At 41.0% G+C, this 24,374-nt stretch overlaps 1 protein-coding gene across 6 annotated transcripts in view; it reads right to left on the bottom strand.

Moving 5' to 3' along the window:
• Positions 1–24,374, bottom strand: part of SCAPER (S-phase cyclin A associated protein in the ER) — a 319,884-nt gene that overhangs the window by 97,768 nt on the left and 197,742 nt on the right. For all 6 annotated transcript variants that reach the window (XM_039912274.1, XM_039912273.1, XM_039912272.1 and 3 more), the window contains one exon: positions 14,698–14,813. In XM_039912274.1, coding sequence (XP_039768208.1) covers positions 14,698–14,813 — 116 coding nt within the window. The remainder of the gene's footprint in view (positions 1–14,697; positions 14,814–24,374) is intronic.

Raw genomic sequence — 24,374 nt, forward strand, 5'->3', positions numbered from 1 at the left:
AGGAAGTGACAGTGATTGTCTGCCTGACAAGAAAAGGGAGGGAATTCCAGGACAGAGGCAAGGCGTGGGCGAGGGGTCAGTGGTGAGACAGGTGACGTCGAGGTACGGTGAATAGGTTGGCAACAGAGAAGCAAAGTGTGTGGGCTGGGTTGTCGTAGGAAATCACAACGGTAAGGTAGGAGGGGGAAAGGTGATTGAGAAAAGCAGCGTGGCTCAGTGGAAAGAGCATGGGCTTGGGAGTCAGAGGTGATGGGTTCGAATCCAGGCTCTGCCACTTGTCAGCTGTGTGACTGTGGGTAAATCACTTAACTTCTCTGTGCCTCAGTTCCCTCATCTGTAAAATGGGGATTAAGACTGTAAGCCTCCCGTGGGACAACCTGATTACCCTGTATCTACCCCTGCGCTTAGAACAGTGCTCTGCACATAGTAAGCGCTTAACCAATACCAACATTATTACTTCATTGTATCCTGAAGACATTTTCAGTTCTTTACCTGGAAAAGAATATCAAGAGCTCTAAACACATCATTGTTTTTGTTTCCAATTTTATATTGCTCTTTGCTAACGTCCAATATTCTCAACAACAGGCAGAGAGTCCAAGTCATAGAGGGACCATATGTTAGCCCACTGGAGGAGCTGAGATTTCCTAAATAGCTTTATGATTTATCAACCAAACGATGAATCATATTTATTGAGTGCTTACTGTGTGCAAAGCTCCGTACTAAGCACTTGGGAGAGTACAACACAACAGAGCTGATAGATATGTTCCCTGCTCAGAACAAGCTCACACTCTAGCGGGGGAGACCGACATTAAGCGTGGTTTAGTGGATACAGCAAGGACCTGAGAGTCAGAAGGACCTGGGTTCTAATCCCAGATTTTCCACATGTCTGCTGTGTGATCTTGGGCAAGTCACTTCACTTCTCTGTGTCTCAGTTATCTCATCTGTAAAATGGGGATTAAGACTGTGAGCCCCATGTGGGACAGGGACTGTGTCCAGCCTATCTTGTATCTGCCCCAGTGCTTAGAATGGTGCTTGGAATACAGCGCTCAACAAAAGGCATTATTATTATCAATAATAATAATAAAGTGTCCATAATTATTGTCAAGTTCACATTACTGTCAAGTCCATCCACTAACAGAACAATTTATACAACTTGCTGCTTATTGCTAGTTAATTTGCTAGTCCAAGTGATGAATGTTTAACATTTACAAGTTACAAGGCCAAAAATTTATTTCCAGATCAAATTCTGTTTCCTTATGTCTTCACAGTCAAGTCCCAAAGTATGGGATCATTTTCACATATGTGAGTTAACTTCAAATATTCCAATATAAATTATATTTTATAGTTGTTTTGCTTCCCAACTGCAATGTAATAATGTACTCATTTTAAAAGAGAAAGAACATATAAATTCAATACCAAAGAAGCCGAGATGAAATAGGTGAAATAAAGCAGCCCATCTACATTTCCCAAATGAGGAATCTAACAAACTATTTGGAGTTTCAAAGATTCAAATCATATGAAGCGTGGAATAGCATGTCAAATTAATTTTGCACTAGCAATGAGGGGTTTTTAATTGGTAACATAAGCTTGTTAACGAGAGTGCTATGATCAAAATGTCTTCAGACGTGCTCTTAACTAAGAGTCAGTCATACAAATTTTTAAATTCAAAATTGGAAGTGTCAGCACTGAAGAAGGCCCCAGGTGGTTTGCAGTGTTAAATGGCAGATTAAAGTCAGCACAACTAATTTCTTTACTTTAATCTTATTAGAACAACAGCTGTCAACTGTCACCATTTCTGTGCAGTCTTCTGAGGTAACACAATATGCTTTGGTATATCACTCGAAGACGTGTATTACTGTGTCTATCGGTACATCATACGAGTTTTAAAAATCAAGCTCCTCATATTTTTAAGGAAATTAATTCAATGTCTTTAGGCTTTTATCCAGAAATTTAGCCTTTTCCTATTAAATTGAAACAGTGTATTCCTGAAAATTGTGGCTGCTTATTGATGATTCATGTTTTAAACTTCATCTCACACCAGCAAATCAGCTTTGAAGTAGTGCAAGATGGTATGTATACTCAAACCACATAAGAAGTCTACCTAAGACTTTCCAATACAGTAGAGTAAATCCCATTATAAAAACACTCTCCATAATATGTATATATATATATATATATATATATATATATATAAAAATGTATATACATATACATATAGATTAATATATAGATATTTGAACTCCAGGAAATGGTTTACTAGAAGTTAAACTGAAATGGGTTTCTATACACTACTATCTGCTTTCTGTTTCTATAGGCACACACCCACACCCACACAAACATTATGAATCTTCAATTTACATTTTAAAGTCTGTCCTAGAAAAGACTTATTCATGGGAATACTAAGATATTGCTCCAGATGACAAACTCCATTTAGGCTCCTGCACCCAAAGTCGTGCCCAAGAATTAGGACCCTTTGTCTTATGAACATCACTTAAAACTTTATGGGTGCCTTACCTCCCAGGACAAGAAGCCCTGTGAGTTATGGAGGAAGGAGATGGGAAATTTGAGGCAGAGAGATGAAGTGTCCTGACAATTGTCTACTACTTTCAGCAGCATCCTGCTCTGGAAATAAAAATCTAACTCTATAGGGCAGTCCAATAATTTATTAATAATAATGATAATGGTATTTGTTAAGCTGTTACTCTGTGCCAACCACGGCTATAGGCACTGGTGTAGATACCAGGTAATCAGGTCGGACACAGTCCGTGTCCCACATGGGGCTCACAGTCCTCATCCCTATTTTACAGATGAGGTAACTGAGGCCCAGAGAAGCGAAGTATCTTGCCCAAGGTCACACAACAGTCAAGTGGCAGAGCTGAGATTAGAACCCATGTCCTCTGACTCCCAAGCCCATGATCTTGCCACTAGGCCATGCTGCTTCTCTGGTCAAAGGAAAAGTGTGCAGAGTGCCCAAGATGACGGGAAGGAATACTATTTAATTCAAGGGCATGAAGAGATGGGACAACTCACTAAAAAAATGAAAAGTTCAATTCTGAATTCTAATTTCACCTCCAAGTTCATATAATAGTATAAAAATATGACGACAACGTTGAGAAGCAGCGTGGCTCAGTGGAAAGAGCACGGGCTTTGGAGTCAGAGGTCATGGGTTCGAATCCCGGCTCGGCCACTCGTCAGCTGTGTGACTTTGGGCAAGTCACTTGACTTCTCGGTGCCTCAGTGACCTCGTCTGTAAAATGGGGATTAAGACTGTGAGCCCCACGTGGGACAACCTGATTCCCGTGTGTCTACCCCAGCGCTTAGAACAGTGCTCGGCACATAGTAAGCGCTTAACAAATACAAATACCAGCATTATTATGATAATAGTGGCATTTCTTTAGCATCTATTATGTTCCAAGCACTACACAAAGCACGAGGAAAGACACAACACAATCAGATGGGTCATTGTCTTTGTTATGATGATGATTATTATTATTATGGTATTTGTAAAGCACTAAGTATATGCCAGTAAATGCTGGGGTGGATACATGCAAATCAGGATAGACACAGTCCCTGCCCCAAATGGGGCTCACAATCTCTATCCCCATTTTACAATGAGAGAACTGAGGCACAGAGAAGTGAAGTGACTTGCCCGAGGTCAACCAGCAGACAAGTGAGAGCTGGGATTAGAACCCAGACCTCCTGCCTCCCAGGCCCAGGCTCTATCCACTACACCATGCTGCTTCTCCTTGTCCAGCTCATGAAGCTCACAATCTAAGATGGAGGGAGAACAGGCATTTAATCCCCATTTTACAACAAGGAAAATGAGACCCAGATAACTTGCCCAAGGTCACACAGGAGACAGAAGGTGGAGCCAGAAATAGAACTCTGGTCTCCTGACTCCCAGTCCTGCAGTATTTCCACTAGCCTATACTGCTTCTTATTCCCTATTTCTTATTTTAAAGCTATTAAATTTTCTGTGGTTTATAATGTCCTCAGAATGCTTGAATAAAATCCTTCTTTCCCATATCAATCCATCCAGCAATCAGTGGTATTTATTGAGTGTTTATTGTGAGTCGAACACTTGAGAGAATACAATAGTTTGCAAATATCTTCCCTGCATGCAAGAAGCTTGCATCTAGAGGTTTAAAATAAAATAACATTTCTTTATCCTGCTTCTATTATTCATTACATTCTACAGTCTAAGTGATTCTACTTGTAAATTCTACTTTGAGGGTTGATCAGAGCCCAAGTGGAGCAGCAGCAGAAGAATCCCGTCTTTTTTGCCTAGCAGTGCACTCTGGGGTTGAAAAATAACTCAGAAGCATAAGACAATGTCCCTGTCCACAAGGCGTTAACACACTAACAGACAAAAAAACACTTAAAATGTTGGAGAAAAAAGGGTGACAACAGACAAGCAAGTTATTTTCTTTCGAGCCCATGTCTGATTTTTCTCCTTCCAGAGTTGGTGCTACTAAACTGTTAAATCACGTGTATCAGAGTTTATCTGCGGCTACGCCTCACATAACATGAAATTTACCATTTTCATTTTGTAAATGAAGAAAGAAGCCATCTGCGGAGACTACTGGACTAGAACAATTAAAAAGGGGGCAAAACCCAGATAAGGAAGTTCCTTATGGGGTTGAAAGGACTTAGACTATTAAAAAAATGCTAGTTTTGGGGAAGGCAGTTATTGTTTTCTAAGAGAAAATTCATTCGATCGTATTTATTGAGTGCTTACTATGTGCAAAGCACTGTACTAGGCGCTTAGGAGAGTACAATACAACAATAAGCAGACACATTCCCTGCCCACAGGGACCTTAACATCAGGCACTGCAAACATCAAACATGAAAACATAACAAGGGACAGACTTTTGGTGGGTCAATGCAGACAGGGCTGTGGCTACGAATTGGTCTTTACAGTCCCACATGCAATCATAAATGAATTTCACCATTAATGCTGCCCTCCTTGAATATGGCAGAAAAATATACATACATATATATATAGTTTTATATTTATAGAAGGATAATATATACAGTCCTTTAAAGTAAACACTGGGGTTTAAAAAATAACTGCAGGTGAGCTCATTTTGTAAACTTCATTAAGATCCTCTATGAATTAAAAATGGTATTTTAATTTAAGGGATTGATTTTAATATAAAAAGTGAACATGGGAACTACTAAATAGTTAAAATATATATAATACACATTGTTATGTAATTTCCCTATGCCAACTAAATGAAACTCACCAGTGATGGAATGAAACAAAAAATAAATCATTAAGAGTCTCATGCCTAATAGAGCCCTTCCCAACCACTCTTACCCCCATCATCTGTGGGACAATCACTTTGTGTTCTAGCACAGTATAGCCCTGCTTAGGAATTGCCAGGTTTCAAACTATCATGCCAAGGAGGAAGAAAAGTTTTTTAAAAAAATGAAATGGGAGGAAAGGACATTGATTTTTAAAAGGCCTCATTTCTTGTTATGAAACTTTGTGCTCTGAATATTTAGTTTGGTGGCTCAGATAAAAACCGATCAGTCTTGGGTGTCAAACGAATATTCCTCCAAAGTAGACACTGGGGTTTAGAAAATAACTGCAGGTGCGCCCATTTTGTAAACCTCATTAAGATGCTCTGTGAATTAAAAATGGTATTCTAATTTAAAGAATTGATTTCAATATAAAAAGTGAACATGGGAACAAAAACAAGAAAGGAGGCTCCCTTTAAGAGTCTTATTTAATCTTTTCATCTTTAAGAACCTGGTTTAGTCAAAGAATGTAAAAATTCTGTTTATTTTGAATGGGCACATAATAAAAGAAATGATAGACAATCTTTTTTTTTTTTTTAAATCCCCACAACATTTTTTCCCTTAAAATGTTTGAGTTGTGAAAGATATCTTTATCAGTCCTGGTAAAGCGACTGAAGGAAGAGGACTAATTTCCAAAATGGAATGAGATTTGCAATCTTCTTTGGCTCTAGTGGAATCATTTGGCAGAAAACTGTAGCTTTTTGAAATTTTAGCTAGTACTCTGAGCTATGGAATTCATTCATTCATTCAATAGTATTTATTGAGCGCTTACTATGTGCAGAGCACTGTACTAAGCGCTTGGGATGAACAAGTCGGCAACAGATAGAGACAGTCCCTGCCGTTTGACGGGCTTACAGTCTAATCGGGGGAGATGGACAGACAAGAACAATGGCAATAAATAGAGTAAAGGGGAAGAACATCTCATAAAAACAATGGCAACTAAATAGAATCAAGGCGATGTACAATTCATTAACAAAATAAATAGGGTAATGATATGGCTTGGATCAGTTAGCAGCATTAAATATATATTTCTTTCCTTGGAGATTCCATTTGAGTGTTTAGTAATATACCACAATAAAATTCCCCATAAACAATTATTTTTGAACTCCTTTTTAATTTCCAAAACAAGAGAACCGGTGATACAGAAGGATCATCTGTGTTTTACAAATGTCCTATCTTGCTTGCAGCAGTTGCAAACCTGCTGCTTATTCTAGTAACCTGGACAGTATGGAACAACAGGCATATTGTTAAATCTTTTTATAATACAGGTTAATCTTGTAGACATGGGATTAAAAATCTGAGCTGCATCATGCTGCCAGGTTTTGGGGGAAAGAGAGAAGTGGATAATGCCCACATAATCTCCTCACCTACTTCTAAACAGCTTAACTTCACCACTAAATAGTGGGCAGATTTCTAAACTAAAACAAATAATGACACGATAAATTACCGATTTTGGGGGGTAAAAAGTTGGACTATGGAAAAAATGAAGCCAAATTTGGGTGGAGTTGAAGAGGAAGAGAAGGAAACAAGGAAATTAACAAATCATACTTAATTTATCAGATTTTTACTTTTTCGAGATCATGTTCATGAAGGTAAAATCATGCTAATGATTTTCAGGCTAAATCCTAAAAACGTTAACAGAGATGAAAATTACATGAAAAACAAATGGAGCATGAGAAAGATGGAAGCATTTCAGACTAAATTTAAAATTGGGCTGGGAAGAAAGTAAGTGATGCTTTTATTTGTGATGATTATTTATATAATGAGCAACTACAAAAAAACTGGGTTTGTCTATATTTCTTTTCAAGAAAACATGAAATGTGGAAGACCTATCAGACTGAAGGAAATACCCTTTACAAATCTTTTTGTCTAATGCTCTGATGACAACAGGTTTACCCGATGAAATGATGTATATAGACCAGGTTCCTGAGGAAAATGAAAGCAGAGGAAAGGTTCCTCTAATATGGCCAAGGACTAGCTTGCAGCAACAATCCTTAATGTTCATGAAAAAATCACACCCTGGGGAACTGTAATGCTCTCCATTTTCCTCCTCCTCCCTCTTAACCTTTTTCCTCCCACTCCTTATTTTCCAGCTTCACTTTGAGAGCGTTCACTCTTTCCCCTTGATAAGGAGAGTTTGAGGTTTGGTCCAATATGGAATTCATGTCTTTAAAATTTAAAACAAGTTGTAAAACTTGGGAAAGGAAAAAAAAGAACTATACTGAACTCAATTCTGAGTTCCTATGTGTCTCCAAGGCAGACTCACTAAAAGGAACATTATCTCATTCGGGTTACTGAAAGGATGCTGACTGCTCTGCCATGAGGTGTGCGTGGTTAAATCAGCAGGGTATGTAGATTGTGTCACAATACACGACATGGTCTACAAGTGGCCTAAAATGGGCCTGCAACTCCCTTCCTTTTCATATTCGACAATCCACCACTCTTCCCACCCTCAAATCTCTCCTAAAATCACATCTTCACCAAAAGGTCTTCCCAAACTAAAGCCCTTTATTTTCCATATCTGCCCTCCCCTCTGCTTCAACTATGAACTTGGCCATGTACCTCATAAGCACTTTAAAATTCATCTCAGCCTCACAATATTTATGTAAATATTTTTATACTCTATTTTTTTTCTCCTATCCTTAATCTATTTTAATGTCTGTCTCTCCCTGTAGACCATAAGCTTCTTGTGGGCAGGGATTACATCTCCCAACTCTGTTGCACTGTATTTTCCCAAGTACAGTGCTCTGTAAGCCTTCAATAAATACCAGTGATTAAATTAATTGTTTAATTAATGTCCTTTAAGGGTACCTCACACCACCAACGAGCAATTTTAGGCACTAAAAGGATTGGGCTTAATAGTATTTCTAGAAATGTGTTTATAGATTTTAAAAGCAAACATCATCTACACAGGTTATAAAATGCTGAAATCCCAACCTCCTGGAAGGGAAGCAGCATGACCTATTGGAAAGGCCAAAGGCCTGGGAGGCAGAGGACCAGGGTTCTAATTCCAACTTCACCATTTGCCTGCTTGGTGTCCTTGGGCAAGTTACCTACCTTTCCCGTAGCTCTATTTCTTCATCTGTGAAATGGGGATTAAATACCCATCTCACTCATGTGGGACATGTACTGTGTCCAACTTGATTATATTGATTCTGCCCCAGTGCTTAGGACAATGCTGGGCACAAAGTAAACACTTAACAAATACCATTATTATTATTATTTGTGCTAGTAATTGATCAAAATTGGTGAAGCACATGAGAAAGTCTAAAATCTCTGTCAGAATCAAAAAGTATACTAGCAAAGAACCATTTTTTTTTTTAACAGAGAGAAAAAAACTTTCCCTTATGAAGGGATTCAATTTCATTTATTTTGAGAACACTTATTTTGTTTAACTGGATGGCTAAACATCTTGTACAACATCATGAAAGAACTGTTTTCCTCTCAACTGTCGTTTAACTTAGAGAGCTGGTAGAAATGGTCCCTGCCCACAACAAACTACTTTTACCAAATTATCTGAAATCTAATATATGATGAAGCCTTCTTATTAAGTCTCAGTCTTTATAAGAACCCAGTGAGGGCAGAGTGCTTCATTTATTCATTCATTCATTCATATTTATTGAGCATTTACTTTGTGCAAAGAACTGTACTAAACGCTTGGGAGAATACAATATAACAATAAACAGACACATTCCCTGCCTACAACGAGCTTACAGTCTAGAGCTCTATAGTAGGAGCTAATTTATTCTAAAATCCCTTATTTTAAAATAAATGAATTTCATCCAAACAAGTCCCTGGCACACAGGAAGAGCGTAAAACATATCCAAAAAAATCATCAGTACAGGGTTCAGGCCTACTGGTTTAAAATCAATTAAGCCAAACCTAAAAACAAAGTCAATTCCCAAGTATGTATTAAACACCCATAACATATCCAACATTAGGAGTAGGAGTATGAGGTAATATGCCTAAGGGTTGAGGCTGAGTGCAAATTTATAACTGCTAAGAGTGCTGATTGAGGCAGCAGGAATTAATCAGGGAAATCTTCCTGGTGAGGTAAGCTTTCCGAAGGGCCTTGAGGATGAGGAGAGCTACGATTCAGCACACTTGAAGGGGGAGGGAAGGAATTGAGGAATTAATTTACCTGAGAAATGATGAGCAGATACAAAAGCAGAGACCAGAGGCCCGGAGGCTTGGTTCTTTTAATCGCCAATCTGTATTCCAGCCACTTTCTATTGAGAGCCAGAGAAGATCTTAGTGCAGAACACAGAACTAAGCACTTGGAAGAGTACAGTATAACAGAGTGGGTAGACAGGCTCCCTGCCCACAAGGAGCTTATAACCTAGACTAAGACTGGTCTCCTAATTTCAAGGTAAGTAGTGAATTTCCTCCCTTCTCAGAATCACACCTGAGGAGGTTCCAGTAATCTACAAGCGACAGGAGGGAGAGTCAAGCAGAGGCCTACCCATTCTATTCCTAGCTTGGGCAGTTGCTGGCAAGTGGAAGGCCATCTACTACCATTCAAAACTTACCTATGCTGGGCAGCAGCAGCACGGGAGAAAGTCGAGAGCGGAGACTCAAATTACTGTGTGGGAGAAGGCAATGGTAAACTACTTCTGCATATGGGAAGTGAGAATTTCTGTTTTGGACATATTAAGTTGGAGGGTTTGGTGGGAGCACCAGGTACAGATGTTCTGAAGGTAGGAGGAAATACGAGACTGCAGAGAAGGAGAGATCAGGACTGGAGATGCAGATTTGGGAATCATCCCTATAGAGATGGTAGTTGAAACCATGGGAGTGAATAATTTCTCTACAGGTGTGGGTGTAGATGGAGAATAGAAGGGGACCCAGAATTGAGTCTTGAGGGACACCCTCAGTTAGAGGGAACGAGGCAGAGAAGGAGCCTGTGAAAGAGACTGAGGATGAGTGGCCAGAGAGATAGGAGGAGTCCAAGAGAGGACAATGTCGCTGAAGCCAAGGTTGGATAATGTGTCTAGAAGAAAGGGGTTTAAGGCAGCTGAGAGGTCAAGAAGGATCAGGATGGAGCAGAGGAAGTTGGATTTGGCAAGAGGGAGATCACTGGTGACCTCTGAAAGGGCAATTTCCGTGGAAGCAGAAGGGGGTAGAAGCCAGAGTGAAGGGGGTCAAGGAGAGAACTGGAGAAGAGGAAGTGGAGGCAGCAAGTGTAGACAACACCCTAAATCCTAAAACCATATTTCTGGTGATAGTTTCAATCTTCTCACCAATCTCATTCCAGAATTATTTCAATGTGAAACACTAACTCATTCGAATTTCATTTTTCATTCCCTCTGCCATTAGTAACAGGCAGTAAAATGATCCAAAGATAGAAAGAAGACTAGGAAAAACAAAGGTCTTAGACTGCACAATTGAGAGTTTTTGGTTCATTTCCATTGACTGCAGGCCAGAGCCTGAGTAATGTATACCCATCAATGGTGTTTACTGAGCACTTATTGAGTGCAGAGCATTGTACAAAGGCTGGGAAAGAATACAGAGCTGGGAATTAAGATACGGCCCCTGCGTACTTTGGGTGCACAACTGGATCTGGTGGGGGCAGGGATGGGGAAATATTTTGGTTCTTGGTAGGTTTGTTAACTTCTCAGAAGTGGCATGAATATCCAACAATACTTGCAAAGTTCTGAAGGAGGAAAAAAAGCACCATAGAAGTGCTTCCCCTTGCTTTTATCATCAGAACTATGTAAACACATAGTAAAAACATAACACAAAATCTTGGCAAAAGTTTTCTGTCACAGTAGAACCATCTACTTATTTACCTAACATGAAGTGATCTTCTTTGCACCCAAAGGAAACTAACCACCCCTATTTCTTTTGAAACACCATAAGCTACGCTAAATCTAAGAAAAAACCTGGGATATGTCACTCATTCCTTTGTGTTCATGGCTAACCAAACAATATAAAATGCATGATGTTGAAGGCAGAAGAACAACCTGAATTGAGACTTTTCTTGCTTCAGGGAGGATTTTCTCAACACTAAGAGCATTTTTTATACACCTATCCAGATAGGGATAGAGTTTGGCGAGTATGGACTGTTTAATATTTCAATTAATTTCCACTAGTGATGACCTCAAATTTCAAAAGCTCTGAAGGTTGCTTGCACATACTTTAAATACAAAATTTCTCTCTCAAAAGTTTTAAAGATTCAGTTATTTAGATTTACAGGAGAGATGCTGTCCATCCAGTGGAATGCAACTGCATGATGGCTGCATTATGATCCCCTGTAAATTAAGTCAACAATTATGCTTATTAAACAATGATTAATAGTTCATCACCAACTGCTGTTTAGTAAGACTAGGAAGCATGGGACCAAGGCAACAATAATAGCATCTGCCTCAGCTTCTTGAATAAGACATAATTATGAATGAATACACTCCAAAGGCCATACGTATCTTTAAGCCTTTGGTCAAAGAGATGAAGTCGTCTCAAATTGTGAAACCATTCATAACTATATTCTGGGGAAGATTTCTTGGCAGAAAACATCAAAGTGTTTACCCGTTGGCACCATATGACAACCTCTCGGGCTGAATGTTACTTTAAGTATAAACACAGATCGTTTTGCGTGGATCTAGAAAAACATTCAGTGGGGAGCCCCACGAAAGGACTGAACGTGTGGAAGCAAATCTGACTTTAGTCTCAGGCCCGGGATTACAAGTTTAAGTCTGTTGACTTCTCGGTTAGTAGGTTGCAGGGTCCAAGGGTGGAGGAACCTTTTTTTTTTCCTACTCCCCCAAGGGTATGTACACAAGAGCAGTGAAATGACAAGATCCGTGAAACGAGAGAAGGAGCTTTCTGGATCTCAGGCATTTAATGTGGGCGGCAGGCCAGAACAAGTTGGTCACATGCACACTAGGGCCTACCGGAAAAAAAAAAAAACATTTTTCAAAATGTCTTAGGTAGCTGTTCGTGTTGTTCCTTGGCACATAACATAAATAGTGTGGATGATGAACAGCTGCCAAATGAGTTTCCAGAAGCATCAAATGCCACATCACAAAGGATAGGCATTGTACAAAATAAAAGTCAGTTTACATTTTCAATTGCCCATCTGCCTCAAAGAGGTCCCCATGGTTCCTTTAAAGATGCTCAATATGACTAACAATGCATTTAAAGTTCAAAAAGGAAGATTTTGGAGGCCGGATAATCACTCCACTTTCAATAAACTATGTTGGAACTGATTATAGTTTACCCCCTATTAGCCTTAAAACGAAGACCACCCAATGAAGCTGCCCATTAATTTCAGGGTTAACAAGTGATATGCTTTCACTCTTTTTGAAACTTTTAGTTCTCTTCCTTTCCTCTCCTCCTCTTCCCCACCACACCGCTCTTCTGGGCTTCCTTTACAGTTCTCTCTGTCTTCTCTCCTTTCATCTTTTTCTTAACCCTGTTTGCCTGGCCCGAGTGCCTATCGAGGTCTTCAAGAAGATAGGAAAGTAAAGGAATGGGTGAACCTATCTGTAATTTTCTTCTTTTGGGAGATGGGGTAGAGAAAATAAAACCACCAAAGATAAGTAAACTGGCATGCCACTGGGATGCCTTCATTTAGTTTGCCTTGTTCTGAGATCAAACTAGTTGTAGACTGGGATTGTTTCAGAGCAATAAATGATAACTGTTAATTTATAATGAAAATGTGTTGAAAACTTGTTTCTAGTTCTTGGGTAATTTTATTTTTCTCTTTGGGGAGAAAGGTTATATTTTCACCTTTTTCTGATTCATTAACTCTTACCACAGCTTCCAGTTTGACAGTTCCTTAAGGAAGCAAATAGGATATACCAAAACAGTACCAGTATGCTTTTTTTCAAAATACTTTTACATGACAGGAGATGCCTAAAGCCATTTCTTATAATTTTAGACTTTGAGACTATAGATTGAAGGGATGGGACCATCCTTCTCTGAAGGAGATTTAAAGATGTCAACGGTATTGAGAAGCAACGTGGCTCAGCGGAAAGAGCCCGGGCTTGGGAGTCAGAGGTCATGGGTTCGAATTCTGGCTCTGCCACTCGTCAGCTGTGTGACTGTGGGCAAGTCACTTAACTTCTCTCTACCTCAGTAACCTCATCTGTAAAATGGGGATTAACTGTGAGCCTCACGTGGGACAACCTGATTACCCTGTATCTACCCCAGTGCTTTGCTCTGCACATAGTAAGCGCTTAACAAATACCAACATTATTATTAATATCATTAATTGAACAACTACTGTAGGGAGAGCACTTGGGAGAGTACAATACAACAGAGTTGGTAAGCATACTCCCTGCCCATAAGGAGCTTAGGGTCTAGAAGGGGAGACAGATATTAAAATAAATAATGGATATTTATACAAGTGCTGTGGGTGGGATGAATATTAAGTGCTTTAAGGGTACAGATCCAAGTGCGCAGCCAACACAGAAGGATGTTCATTTTAACTGAGTGCTTGATCAAACGAGAGACGAATCACATTAGCTTGAAACTGAACAAGCAGAATATGGGCAGGAAAAAAAGAAAGTTTTTGACACGTGCTCCTCGATTTTTCTCTTGAGCTACACAAAAGATGTAGTTCAAGTTGGCTTTTAATGAGCAGCAAAACGAGTTCCTTTCAGATCCAATACATTATCATCCTCTCCAGTGAACTATAAACACAGTTTTCTCAGTGATGTAAACATACTTTTCCCAAGCCTCTCAACAAATCTCTGCCCAAACAAAGACTTCTATGAAAACACTGAAGCTGTGCATTTTACATCCTGTGAATGCTACAACTATATAAGAAACGTCGGCTGGGGGCCTGCCCTAAATTGTCAGTGAGTACAGCAAGACTCAAGAGACAGTCTGAAAGCAGATCTGACGGCCGAAAATAGGGTAGGTGCTTGATGACAAATGGAAATTTATATCCAAAAGATAAAACTGCAATTCTGCTACTGGTGGTTCTGCTGAAATCCTATCCTGCTGCAGCTCCTACTTGGACTGCTCTACAAGCACACTAGGGACTTTGATAAATTCCATTCCTAGAGCTTTTGTTGAGAAGCTTACCTTCGATACCCCTATGTTCCTTATAGGAAAAAGTTGGCGTTCCGCAATTTCATTCATATTTGTTCAATTGCTGGTTGGAGTTTGAACTACCCAGGGTTTCATTAACACTTCTTGACTTGGGATTAAGTTGGGAGCCCATGCCCAAAGAACCTTGACTTTGCAAGGCTCTTAAGGCTTAATTTGTGCTCTGTAAATGAAGCAGAGAGCCTCTGTTTTTCTCCCTTTTGAGAGAATACGTCTGCTTCCTGAGCCTTAGAGCAACTCCTTATCCTGGATGCTCTCACCACTGGAACCCGCCTGGAAAGCGGAGGAGAGAAATAACTAAAAAAGACAACTTAAAGTGCAAATCAAAACTCTACTTACTTGGGAGGGATGCGTGATACTGCATTTGGATTGGTGGCAGAGATCACTACTTGAAGGATCTGTTCAAGGGCTGTGAATCCCCCGGCAACTTGAAATGCAATCTGATCTGCCTTGTTCTGGAGGACAAAAGCACAGAGTCAGGTTAATAGACTTCCAAGTACATATTTTATAAATGAATGGAACATTTAACTCAAATTAAAAATCAATTCTTCTGAACTGTTGCATGTATAGTTTAGTTGTGAGGCCTGATGGCAATGTACCCTTAACACAAGGTGGCCCAAACTCTGGAAGCCAATGGACCTTACCACCACAACTAGCAGGAAGAGTAGGGTCCCTGGGAAATTTGAACTTCTAAGGGCAAACAGAACAACCCACAGAATCACCTCAGGATACGGATGCAGGGAAGGAGAGAAGGAGAGAAAAGGAGAAGGATCCCCCTGATTTTCTTAACTTTACTCTTGGATTTATTAAAAAATGGCAATGAGAGTAAGCATACTCTTCTCAGTTGCTCCTTGCTAAGCAAGGGAGAGGAGAAAACAGTCCAGTACGTTGTAACTCGTGGTGGGCAGGAATGTGTCTACCAATTTTGTTATACTGTACTCTCTCAAGTGCTTAGTACAGTGCTCCACACCCAGAAAGTGCCCAATAAATACCACTGATTGATTAGTATGCACATATATCCCAGGAGTCATTATTATTATTATTTTTAACCAGGATTCATTCATTCATTCAATAGTATTTATTGAGCACTTACTATGTGCAGAGCACTGTATTAAGCGTTTGGAATGTACAAATCGGCAAGAGATAGAGACAGTCCCTGCTCTTTGACGGGCTTACAGTCTAATCAGGGGAGACAGACAAGAACAATGGCAATAAATAGAGTCAAGGGGAAGAACATCTCATAAAAACAATGGCAAATAAATAGAATCAGGGTGATGTAGATCTCATTAAACAAAATAAATACGGTGATGAAGATATATACAGTTGAGCGGACGAGTACAGTGCTGAGGGGGTGGGAGGGGAGAGGAGGAGGAGAGGGAAAGGGGGGAGAAGAGGGTTTAGCTGCGGAGAGGCGAAGGGGGAGGGTATAGGGAGCAGAGGGAGAAAGGGGCCCAGGGCCCAGGTATACATTCTAGGACTGGGTTCTAAGGGTTACATGCAGCTAGAGGGTAGGTGACTGGACCCCGCTGCTTTAGCTTATTGATTCTACTGCCGACACTATAGGAAAAATGGGGATACTTGGAGGCATTAAATCCTCAAATGAATGGTTTGCAGAGGTCGCTCCACTGTAACATGAATTTTTGGCAATATAATACCGATGCAAGTATATGAACAACTGACAACACATAAAGGAGTAAGATCATTTAGGGTGTTTCCACATAAAATACTATGGAAGCAATAGGGAACATTCTTTCCACCACATGAGTCTTTTCTGAGCATAACCCGATCCACACATAGGCATAAGTAGATCTGGTTCAGGAGGAACTGTTCTCTGTTTATGGCTCTGCATCAAACAGAAACGTCTTTACATCAGACTTGAAGTCTGATGTCTTAAATTCTGATGACGGTCTTAAGGTCAGACTTCACACTCAATCAGCTACCCCCTTACCTAATCCTGTTCCTCTCCACTAGTATCCAGGCGCACTTCTTAAACTCCCTCCCCTTTCAATCAGTCAGTGGTATAGATTATGGACCACCATTCTCCCTATCTTCAAAACCCTACTAAAATCATACCTCCCAAATGCCTTCCTTGACTAACTTGTCTCCCCACCCTATTTTCACTCCCTCCTGCTCCAACTAAGTACTTTGATAGTCACCTCACCCCAACAGCATCTATTTACATGTGCCTATACTTTGCTGCTGTTTCCTCTTTTTGTAATTTATTTTCATGTCTTTTTTCCCCACTAGATTGAAAACTCCTTCATGGCAGTGATTATATAATCTCCCAAAGCTGTACTTTCCCAACTGCTTAGTAAATTGCTCTGTAGACAGGAAATACCACTGATTGATGGATTGACTGCTGTGTGGTTGAAATAGCAATAACACAGAATGTTGTATCGAAAACCATCATAGTTGTATCTAGCCCATAATTCCCACTGCTTATTATAATGGGACAATTCTATAACAAGAGATTCTTCATGAACACAACCACAGCCACCATGTTATAGAAGCAAGGACACACATTAAAAGATAATTCACAAATATTTATGAATGTTTAGATGTCTCAACCACAGAGTACAAAGACTTTTACAAATTTTGAAACACACAAATTTAAAAATTTGAAAACGTGTTGTCTAGCTAATAGAACATGAGCCTGGATTCTAATCTTGGCTCTGCCACTTGTCTGCTGTATCCTTGGGCAACTCACGTAACTTCTCAGTGCCTCAATTATCTCATCTGTAAAATAGGGATTACGACTTTGTGGTACCTGGACTGTGTCAAACCTGATTAGCTTGTAATAATAATAATAATAATGTTGGTATTTGTTAAGCGCTTACTATGTGCCGAGCACTGTTCTAAGCGCTGGGGTAGACATAGGGGAATCAGGTTGTCCCACGTGGGGCTCACAGTCTTAATCCCCATTTTACAGTTGAGGGAACTGAGGCACAGAGAAGTTAAGTGACTTGCCCACAGTCACACAGCTGACAAGTGGCAGAGCTGGGATTCGAACTCATGAGCCCTGACTCCAAAGCCCGTGCTCTTTCCACTGAGCCACGCTGCTTCTGTATTACACGCTGCTGTAATAATAATGTTGGTATTTGTTAAGCGCTTACTATGTGCCGAGCACTGATCTAAGCGCTGGGGGAGATAGAGGGTAATCAGGTTGTCCCACGTGAGGCTCACAGTTAATTCCCATTTTACAGATGAGGTAACTGAGGCACAGAGAAGTGAAGTGACTTGCCCAGTCACACAGCTGACAAGTGGCAGAGCTGGGATTCGAACTCATGACCTCTGACTCCCAAGTATCTACCGTAGCTTTTAGTACAGTCCCTGGCACGGAGTAAGTGCTTAACAAACACCATTAAAAACATGTCAATCACCAAACTATGGTGACTGAGATAGCTATACATATAACTAGGTATTCACATAATGTGTGTGTCCTTAAAGTCATTAAAATAAGCAATGATATAACACTGTCTATTAGTCATTAGCATATTTAATCAATCAACGGTTTTTACTGAGCACTTATTGTATGCAGATCACTGTACTAAATGCTTGGGAAAGAACAATACAATGGAGTTGGTAAAAAAAAAAAACAACATTCCTTGCCCACACTGAGCTTACAGTCTATTGGGGGAGTCAGATATTAATATGTAATAATGATAATAATAATAATCGTGGTATTTGGCATTCACTGTACTAGGATAGATACAAGATAATCAGGTCCCACATGGGGCTCACTGAGTAAGTCAGTCGGTCAGAGAACAGGTATTGAATCCCCATTTTGCAGATGAGGGAACTGAGGCACAAAAAAGTTAAGGCATTTGCCCAGGGTCACTCAGCAGAAAGTAGTAGAGCCAGGATGAGAAGAGAAGCCCTTTGACGCCCAGGTCCGTACTCTTTCCACTACTCCCCGGCTTCTCTCTAAATATAGCATTCATATTTAAATAGAAATTGAAAGCACTCAATCAGTTCTTTCCTCTCTACTTATCCATTCTCTTGTTCCAGTCCACCCGAAGCTTGCACTCTTCATTCCCCTCAGGGTAACCTATTGGCTGTTCCTGGTACCAAAATACTCAAACTGAATTCCCAAGACTCAGCCTCACTTCTTAACCCAACTCTAAAGAGCACTGGGGCTCATCCCTAGCCCAATATCTAGCTAGAGCTAATATCTAAGCGCTGGGGTAGATACAAGATAATCAAGTCGGACCCAGTCCCCATCCCATTTAGCGTTCACAGTCCAATTAGGAGGGAAGAACAGGCTTTTAATCCCCATTTTACAGATGAAGACACTGACTCATAGGGAAGTAAAGTGACTTGCTTAAGGTCACACAGCAGGCAAGTGTTAGAAGCAGGACGAGAACCCACGTCCTCTGAGTCCCAGGCCAGTGGCTCATTCCATTAGGCCCAAATGTTTCTCCATGTAGTTCACTGCCGTGACCGTGAACTAAATGACGCCCGCTGGCCCGAGTCAATACACTTTCCCAAATGTCCAACTGACCATCAGGAAGGGAATTTAGCCTTGGGGGAGAATAAAGATCAGGAAATCACTTCTCAGACATTTAATTTGTCACTCCATCCCTCCAGGGAAAATTTTTACTAATTATAAAAAAACCCCATCTAGTATGATGGTTTGTTCCCTTTTTGCTCATAAAAGGTTTCTGAATAATCAAGTAAAAGTGATGTGGATTTTGAATCAGAATGGTCTCGAGATTATGGATAATTCTGAATACCATAAGCTCCTAATAAAGATCTCAAACTGCAGCATGGGCTCGTGGGAGAGCACGGACCCGGGAAACAGAGGACTGTGAGGCTCTGACATTTTCCTGCTGGGTGACCCTGGGCAAGTAACTTAATTTCTCTGTGCCTCAGTTCCTCATCTGTAAAATGGAGGCGAAATACCTGTTCTCCCTCCTACTTCAACCGTGAGCCCCAGGAAGGACAGGAACTGGGTCTGATCTGATTAGCCTGTATCTACCCCAGCACTAGATAAAGTGCTTGGTACTAGTAAGCACTTAAGTATATATTTAAATATAATAAATCATATTAATCGGCATCTTTGGCTTTACAGCTTCTGAGAAGGAGCAGTACTCCTGTGGAATTTGCCTCCTGGTAGGGTAAGTCTATTATTCCCTGGGCTAATTCTGCTTAGGAATCATTACAGATGCTTCACTGTCACTGCAGCTGAATTACATTTATTTTTAAGCAATATGATTTCTTAGTCATGGCGTTTGGAATTTTAGGTGGATTGACAGAAGCTGTTCATTTGAGTTTTCTCTGAAATTTCTTCTGCCCTCCCTAAAGCTTCTTTATATTTTAGTAAAATGTGATGGTGTGTGGACTTGAAATCTCGCATCCAACAACTGTACCTTGTATATGTGAACCTTCTTGAGAATATTTGACATTCTAATACCTAAATTGTATATCTAATTGCTCAGTTTGTAAACAAAAAAGCACCCCTAAAAATCTGCCGAGAACAACATTCTTAACATTCATTTACTAAATCTGACAAAACCCCCCCTAAAGCCCCTCAAAATAATCACTCTTCTTTATCCACAGTTTTCACCCGAACAGTCTTTTGCATTAGTGACACTCCCGGTGAAAGAATGAAAAGCCAACCGTTCAGTGGTTAGGCCAATAATCCAAGCTTTTCGAATTCCCTCATGATGCGTGGACCTCCTATACCTGGTTTTATAATTGCACATTTTTTGCATCCAAAATTCACAGTGCAGGAAGGGAAGGAATGTTGAAGACACTTGGTTTGTCTGGGTATTAGAGGGACTCGGAAGCACATCCATCATCAATTGTATTAAGTTCTTCCTGTGTGCAGAGCACTGTACTAAGCGCTTGGGAAAGTACAGTATAACAGATACATTACCTGCCCACAAGATTTACCATCTAGACGGGGAGACAAACATTAATAGAACTAAATAAATAACAGATATGTACGTAAGTGCTGTGGAGGTGGTGAATAAAGGGAGAAAATCATGGTGACACACTAAATCCAAACCAAAAGTCCCCATTTGAGAAGCAGAGTGGCTCAGTGGAAAGAGCCCAGGCTTGAGAGTCAGAGGTCATGGGTTCGAATTCTGGCTCTGCCACTTGTCTGCTGTGTGACTGTGGGTAAGTCACAACTTCTCTGTGCCTCAGTTGTCTCATCTGTAAAATGGGGATTAACTGTGAGCCTCAAGTGGGACAACCTGATTACCCTGTATCTACCCCAGAGCTTAGAACAGTGTTCTGCACATGGTAAGCGCTTAACAAATACCAACATTATTATTTAAGCACATGGCCCATTCAGGTACAATGAAAGGAAGCCAGGTTTTTCCAAGTTCCTCAACTTCACCTGATTCATCTCTACCAGATTTTCTGAGCCCCCAGAGTCCTCAGGGGAGGCAAGTCTTCCCAAGATCTTTAGTGCTGCAGTTAACGGGGGCCTAAATAGAGCCCGGCCTCTGGACCTACGCATTGGCCATGCTAACCTTTGGACAGCTACACCTCACAATGTGAGGTGGTTCTGAAGAGTTTGGAAAGCCTCAGCTGGCTCCTGGTGTCATGGAAGATTCATATTTGCTCAATGTTATTTGGGCTAGAGGTCAGCTGAGATTTCATGAAGTCTCCAGAGCATTAGCTTACTAGGGTGAGCTTCTGTACACTCTCCACATTGTCTGACAACTGATTAGAGAAGCAGTGTGGCTTAGTGGAAAGAGCAAGGGCTTGGGAGCCAGAGGTCGTGGGTTCTAATCCCAGCCCTGCTACTTGTTAGCTGTGGGTCTTTGGGCAAATCACTTAACTTCTCTGTGCCTCAGTTACCTCATCTGTAAAATGGGGATTAAGACTGTGAGCCCCACGTGGGACAATCTGAATACCTTGTATCTACCCCAGCACATAGAACAGTGTTTGGCACATAGTAAGCGCTTAACAAATACCATTATTATTATTCAACCTTGGAGGAATGGTAAAGGGTTGCCTGTATATTCCATAGATGTCCAATAATTACACAAGCAAAACAAAGTTAAAGCGTGCACATATGCATACCCTTAAAAAAATAAATCCAAGCCCCACCGAAACACACCTTAATGATGCCATCGAAACTCCCAAGGGCTGGACAAACTGCATTTGCAAGTAAGGCTTATGACAGTAAGAGAGTTGAACTGGGCTGAGTTGCCTGTTTCTGCTCCGTAACCCTCAACCCCATCCTGGGGTCATGGATGGGCACAGATGGGGCTGGGGAAGGGAAATCCAGGACAGAATGGAGGCTGATGGTCCTGGTTTTCCTAGTTCCACTACACTCGGGTGTGCGCACACACCCAGCTCTCCCTTCCTTCCTTTTCGTTTTTCTTTCTCTCTTTCTCTCTCCTTTCCTCTCTCCTCCCCCTCCCCCAGCTCATTGCAGACAGGGATCGTGTCTGTATCTAGAGGACCATACTTCTCTCCTCTACTGCTGACCTTCTCAATGTGCCTCCATCTCACCTGTCTCACCGCCGACGCCTGGCCCACGTCCCGCTTCTGGTCTGGAACTCCTTCCCTCCTGAAATCTGACAATTTCTCTCCCCCCATTCAAAACCTTACTGAAGGCACAACTCTTCCAAGAGGTCTTCCCAGACTAAGCCCCACTTTTCCTCATCTCCCACTCCCTTCTATATCACCCTGACTTGCTCCCTTTGCTCGTCCCTCCGCCCCAACCCCACAGGACTTACATATATATATCTATAATTTTATTTATTTGTATCGATGTCTGTCTCCGTTCCCCTAGACTGTGAGTTCATTGTGGGCAGGGAATGTCACTGTATATTGTTCTGTTGTACTTTCTCAAGCACTTAATACAGTGCTTTGCACACAGTAAGTGCTTAATGACAATGCATGAATGAATATTGTTATGCTGAACTCTCCCAAGTGCACATAGCAAGCACTAATTGATAGTCTCTTCTAGGACTTGATCTGGAGTAAACATTTAATGACTTTGCTGCTAATCCTCATCTAGAAAAATTTCCTCATGTCTTTTATTTTACTTGCCTTCCAGAACTACTTTGGCACTTTAACCAAACTTCACGGCCACACCCTCAAAATAATCGTGTTGCAAAATTCCCACATATTTATATAGGGAACTTCAACTCACACTGTGATGCTTTTTCCAGTCCAAACGTTGTGCAGAATTGACTGATAGAGACTGCACAAGAAATAGAAGCAATGAAGGCGTATAACTCAAGCCAACCAGATGCACCAACTGACACAATCTGTCCAAGGGGAAGAGGTGAGCAACACAATAGCTGCTCCAGGGGGCCATACCACAATGAAAGAAACCTATGTCACCACTGCAGGAAGATGAGGAAAAGACTAGTGAGGAAAAGCAGACCATCGTAATATATACAAGGACTTGTATTAAAAAAAAAAAGCCAAAAAACCTCCACAGACTATTATGATGGGTCAACTCCTTACCATCTCACCTCCTGAAATGCTGACAAGGTAGTTTTCTCGTGGTCAGTAGAATAAATCAAAGCCCAGATTTTTCAAAGTCGATTTTTGATTAATGCATCTATGAGAAATAGATCCTTTTTAAACGTTCTCGAGGAAATAAAAAGGAAAAACTGACATGGCCCGCTGAAAGATGGGATCTTTGTACCCTGAACACAGAGAGGTTTGTTTTTTCCCTTTCGCCCCAGGAAAATGGCAGGCTCATTCCCAGATGGAAGCCTCAATCTACCAATCAACAACATTTACTGAGAGCTTACAGTGTGCAGAGCACTACTAGGCACTGGAAGAGTACAATATAACCTTCTAGACTGTGAGCCCGTTGTGGGCAGGGATTGTCTCTGTTGTTGAATGGTACTTTCCAAGCGCTTAGTAAAGTGCTCTGCCCACAGTAAGCGCTCAATAAATGTGATTGAATGAATGAATATAACAGAATTGGTAGACAGGTTCCTTAGAGTTTACAGTCTAGTCCTTTAACTTGTGCTTCACTGGTCAAGATTCACCCACCCTGTTCACCCCCCCTTTCATGTTGTTCCCTAGGCCCCAAACTCCCTCCCTTCCCAAGTTAATAATAATAATAATAATAATAATAATAACAATAATTACAGTATTTGTTAAGCACTTACTATGCACAGGCTCAGTATTAAGCCCTGGGGTGGATATAAGCAAATTGGGTTGGACCCAGTCCCTTGTTCCACGTGAGGCTCACAGTCTCAATCCCCATTTTACTGAGTCACAGAGAAGGTAAGTGACTTGCCCAAAGTCACAGAGCAAGCAAGTGGAGGATCTGGGATTAGAACCCAGGACCTTCTGACTCCCAGACCCGCGCTCTATCCACTATGCCATGCTGCTTCATTCACTATGCCATGCTGCTTCACGGCTTAATAGTTAGACCACAGTTCTTCCCCAAATCAAAGTTCAATCAATGTTATTTATTGAGCACTTTTTGTGTGCTAAACACTGTACTAAACACTTGAATAGGTGGACACATTCTCTGCCCACAAGAAGAAGGGGAGATAGACATTACAATAAATTACAGATACATACGTGATTAAAGTACACAGATCCAAATACACAGACAACACGGAAGGGAAAGTGGGGAGGGGAAATGAGGGATTTGTCGAAGAAGGCTTATTGGAGGAGATGTAATTTTAATAAAGCTTGGAAGGTGGAGAAAGTAGTAAACTATCAGATATGAAGGGGGAGAGAATTCCAGGCCAGAGGGAGAACATTGGCCAGGGGCCGGCAGCGAGATGGAGGAGAACCGAGTACAGTGAGTAGGTTAGCATTACAACAGTGAAGTTTCTGGGCTCAATTGTAGTGGGCAATCAGCACGGTAAGGTAAAAGTGGGAGAGCTGACTGCTTTAACGCCAACAGTAAGAAGTTTCTATCTGATGTGGAGGTGGATGGGCAACCACAAGCTTCTTAAGGAGTGGCGAAAAGGACTGGACTTTTTTTCAAAAAAATGATCCAGGCCACAGAGCAATGTATGCACTGGAATGGGGAGAGACTAGAGGCAGGGAGGATAGCAAGGAGGCTGATA

Source organism: Ornithorhynchus anatinus, chromosome 5 (assembly GCF_004115215.2).
Source record: "Ornithorhynchus anatinus isolate Pmale09 chromosome 5, mOrnAna1.pri.v4, whole genome shotgun sequence".
In the NCBI taxonomy this organism is placed as follows: domain Eukaryota; kingdom Metazoa; phylum Chordata; class Mammalia; order Monotremata; family Ornithorhynchidae; genus Ornithorhynchus; species Ornithorhynchus anatinus.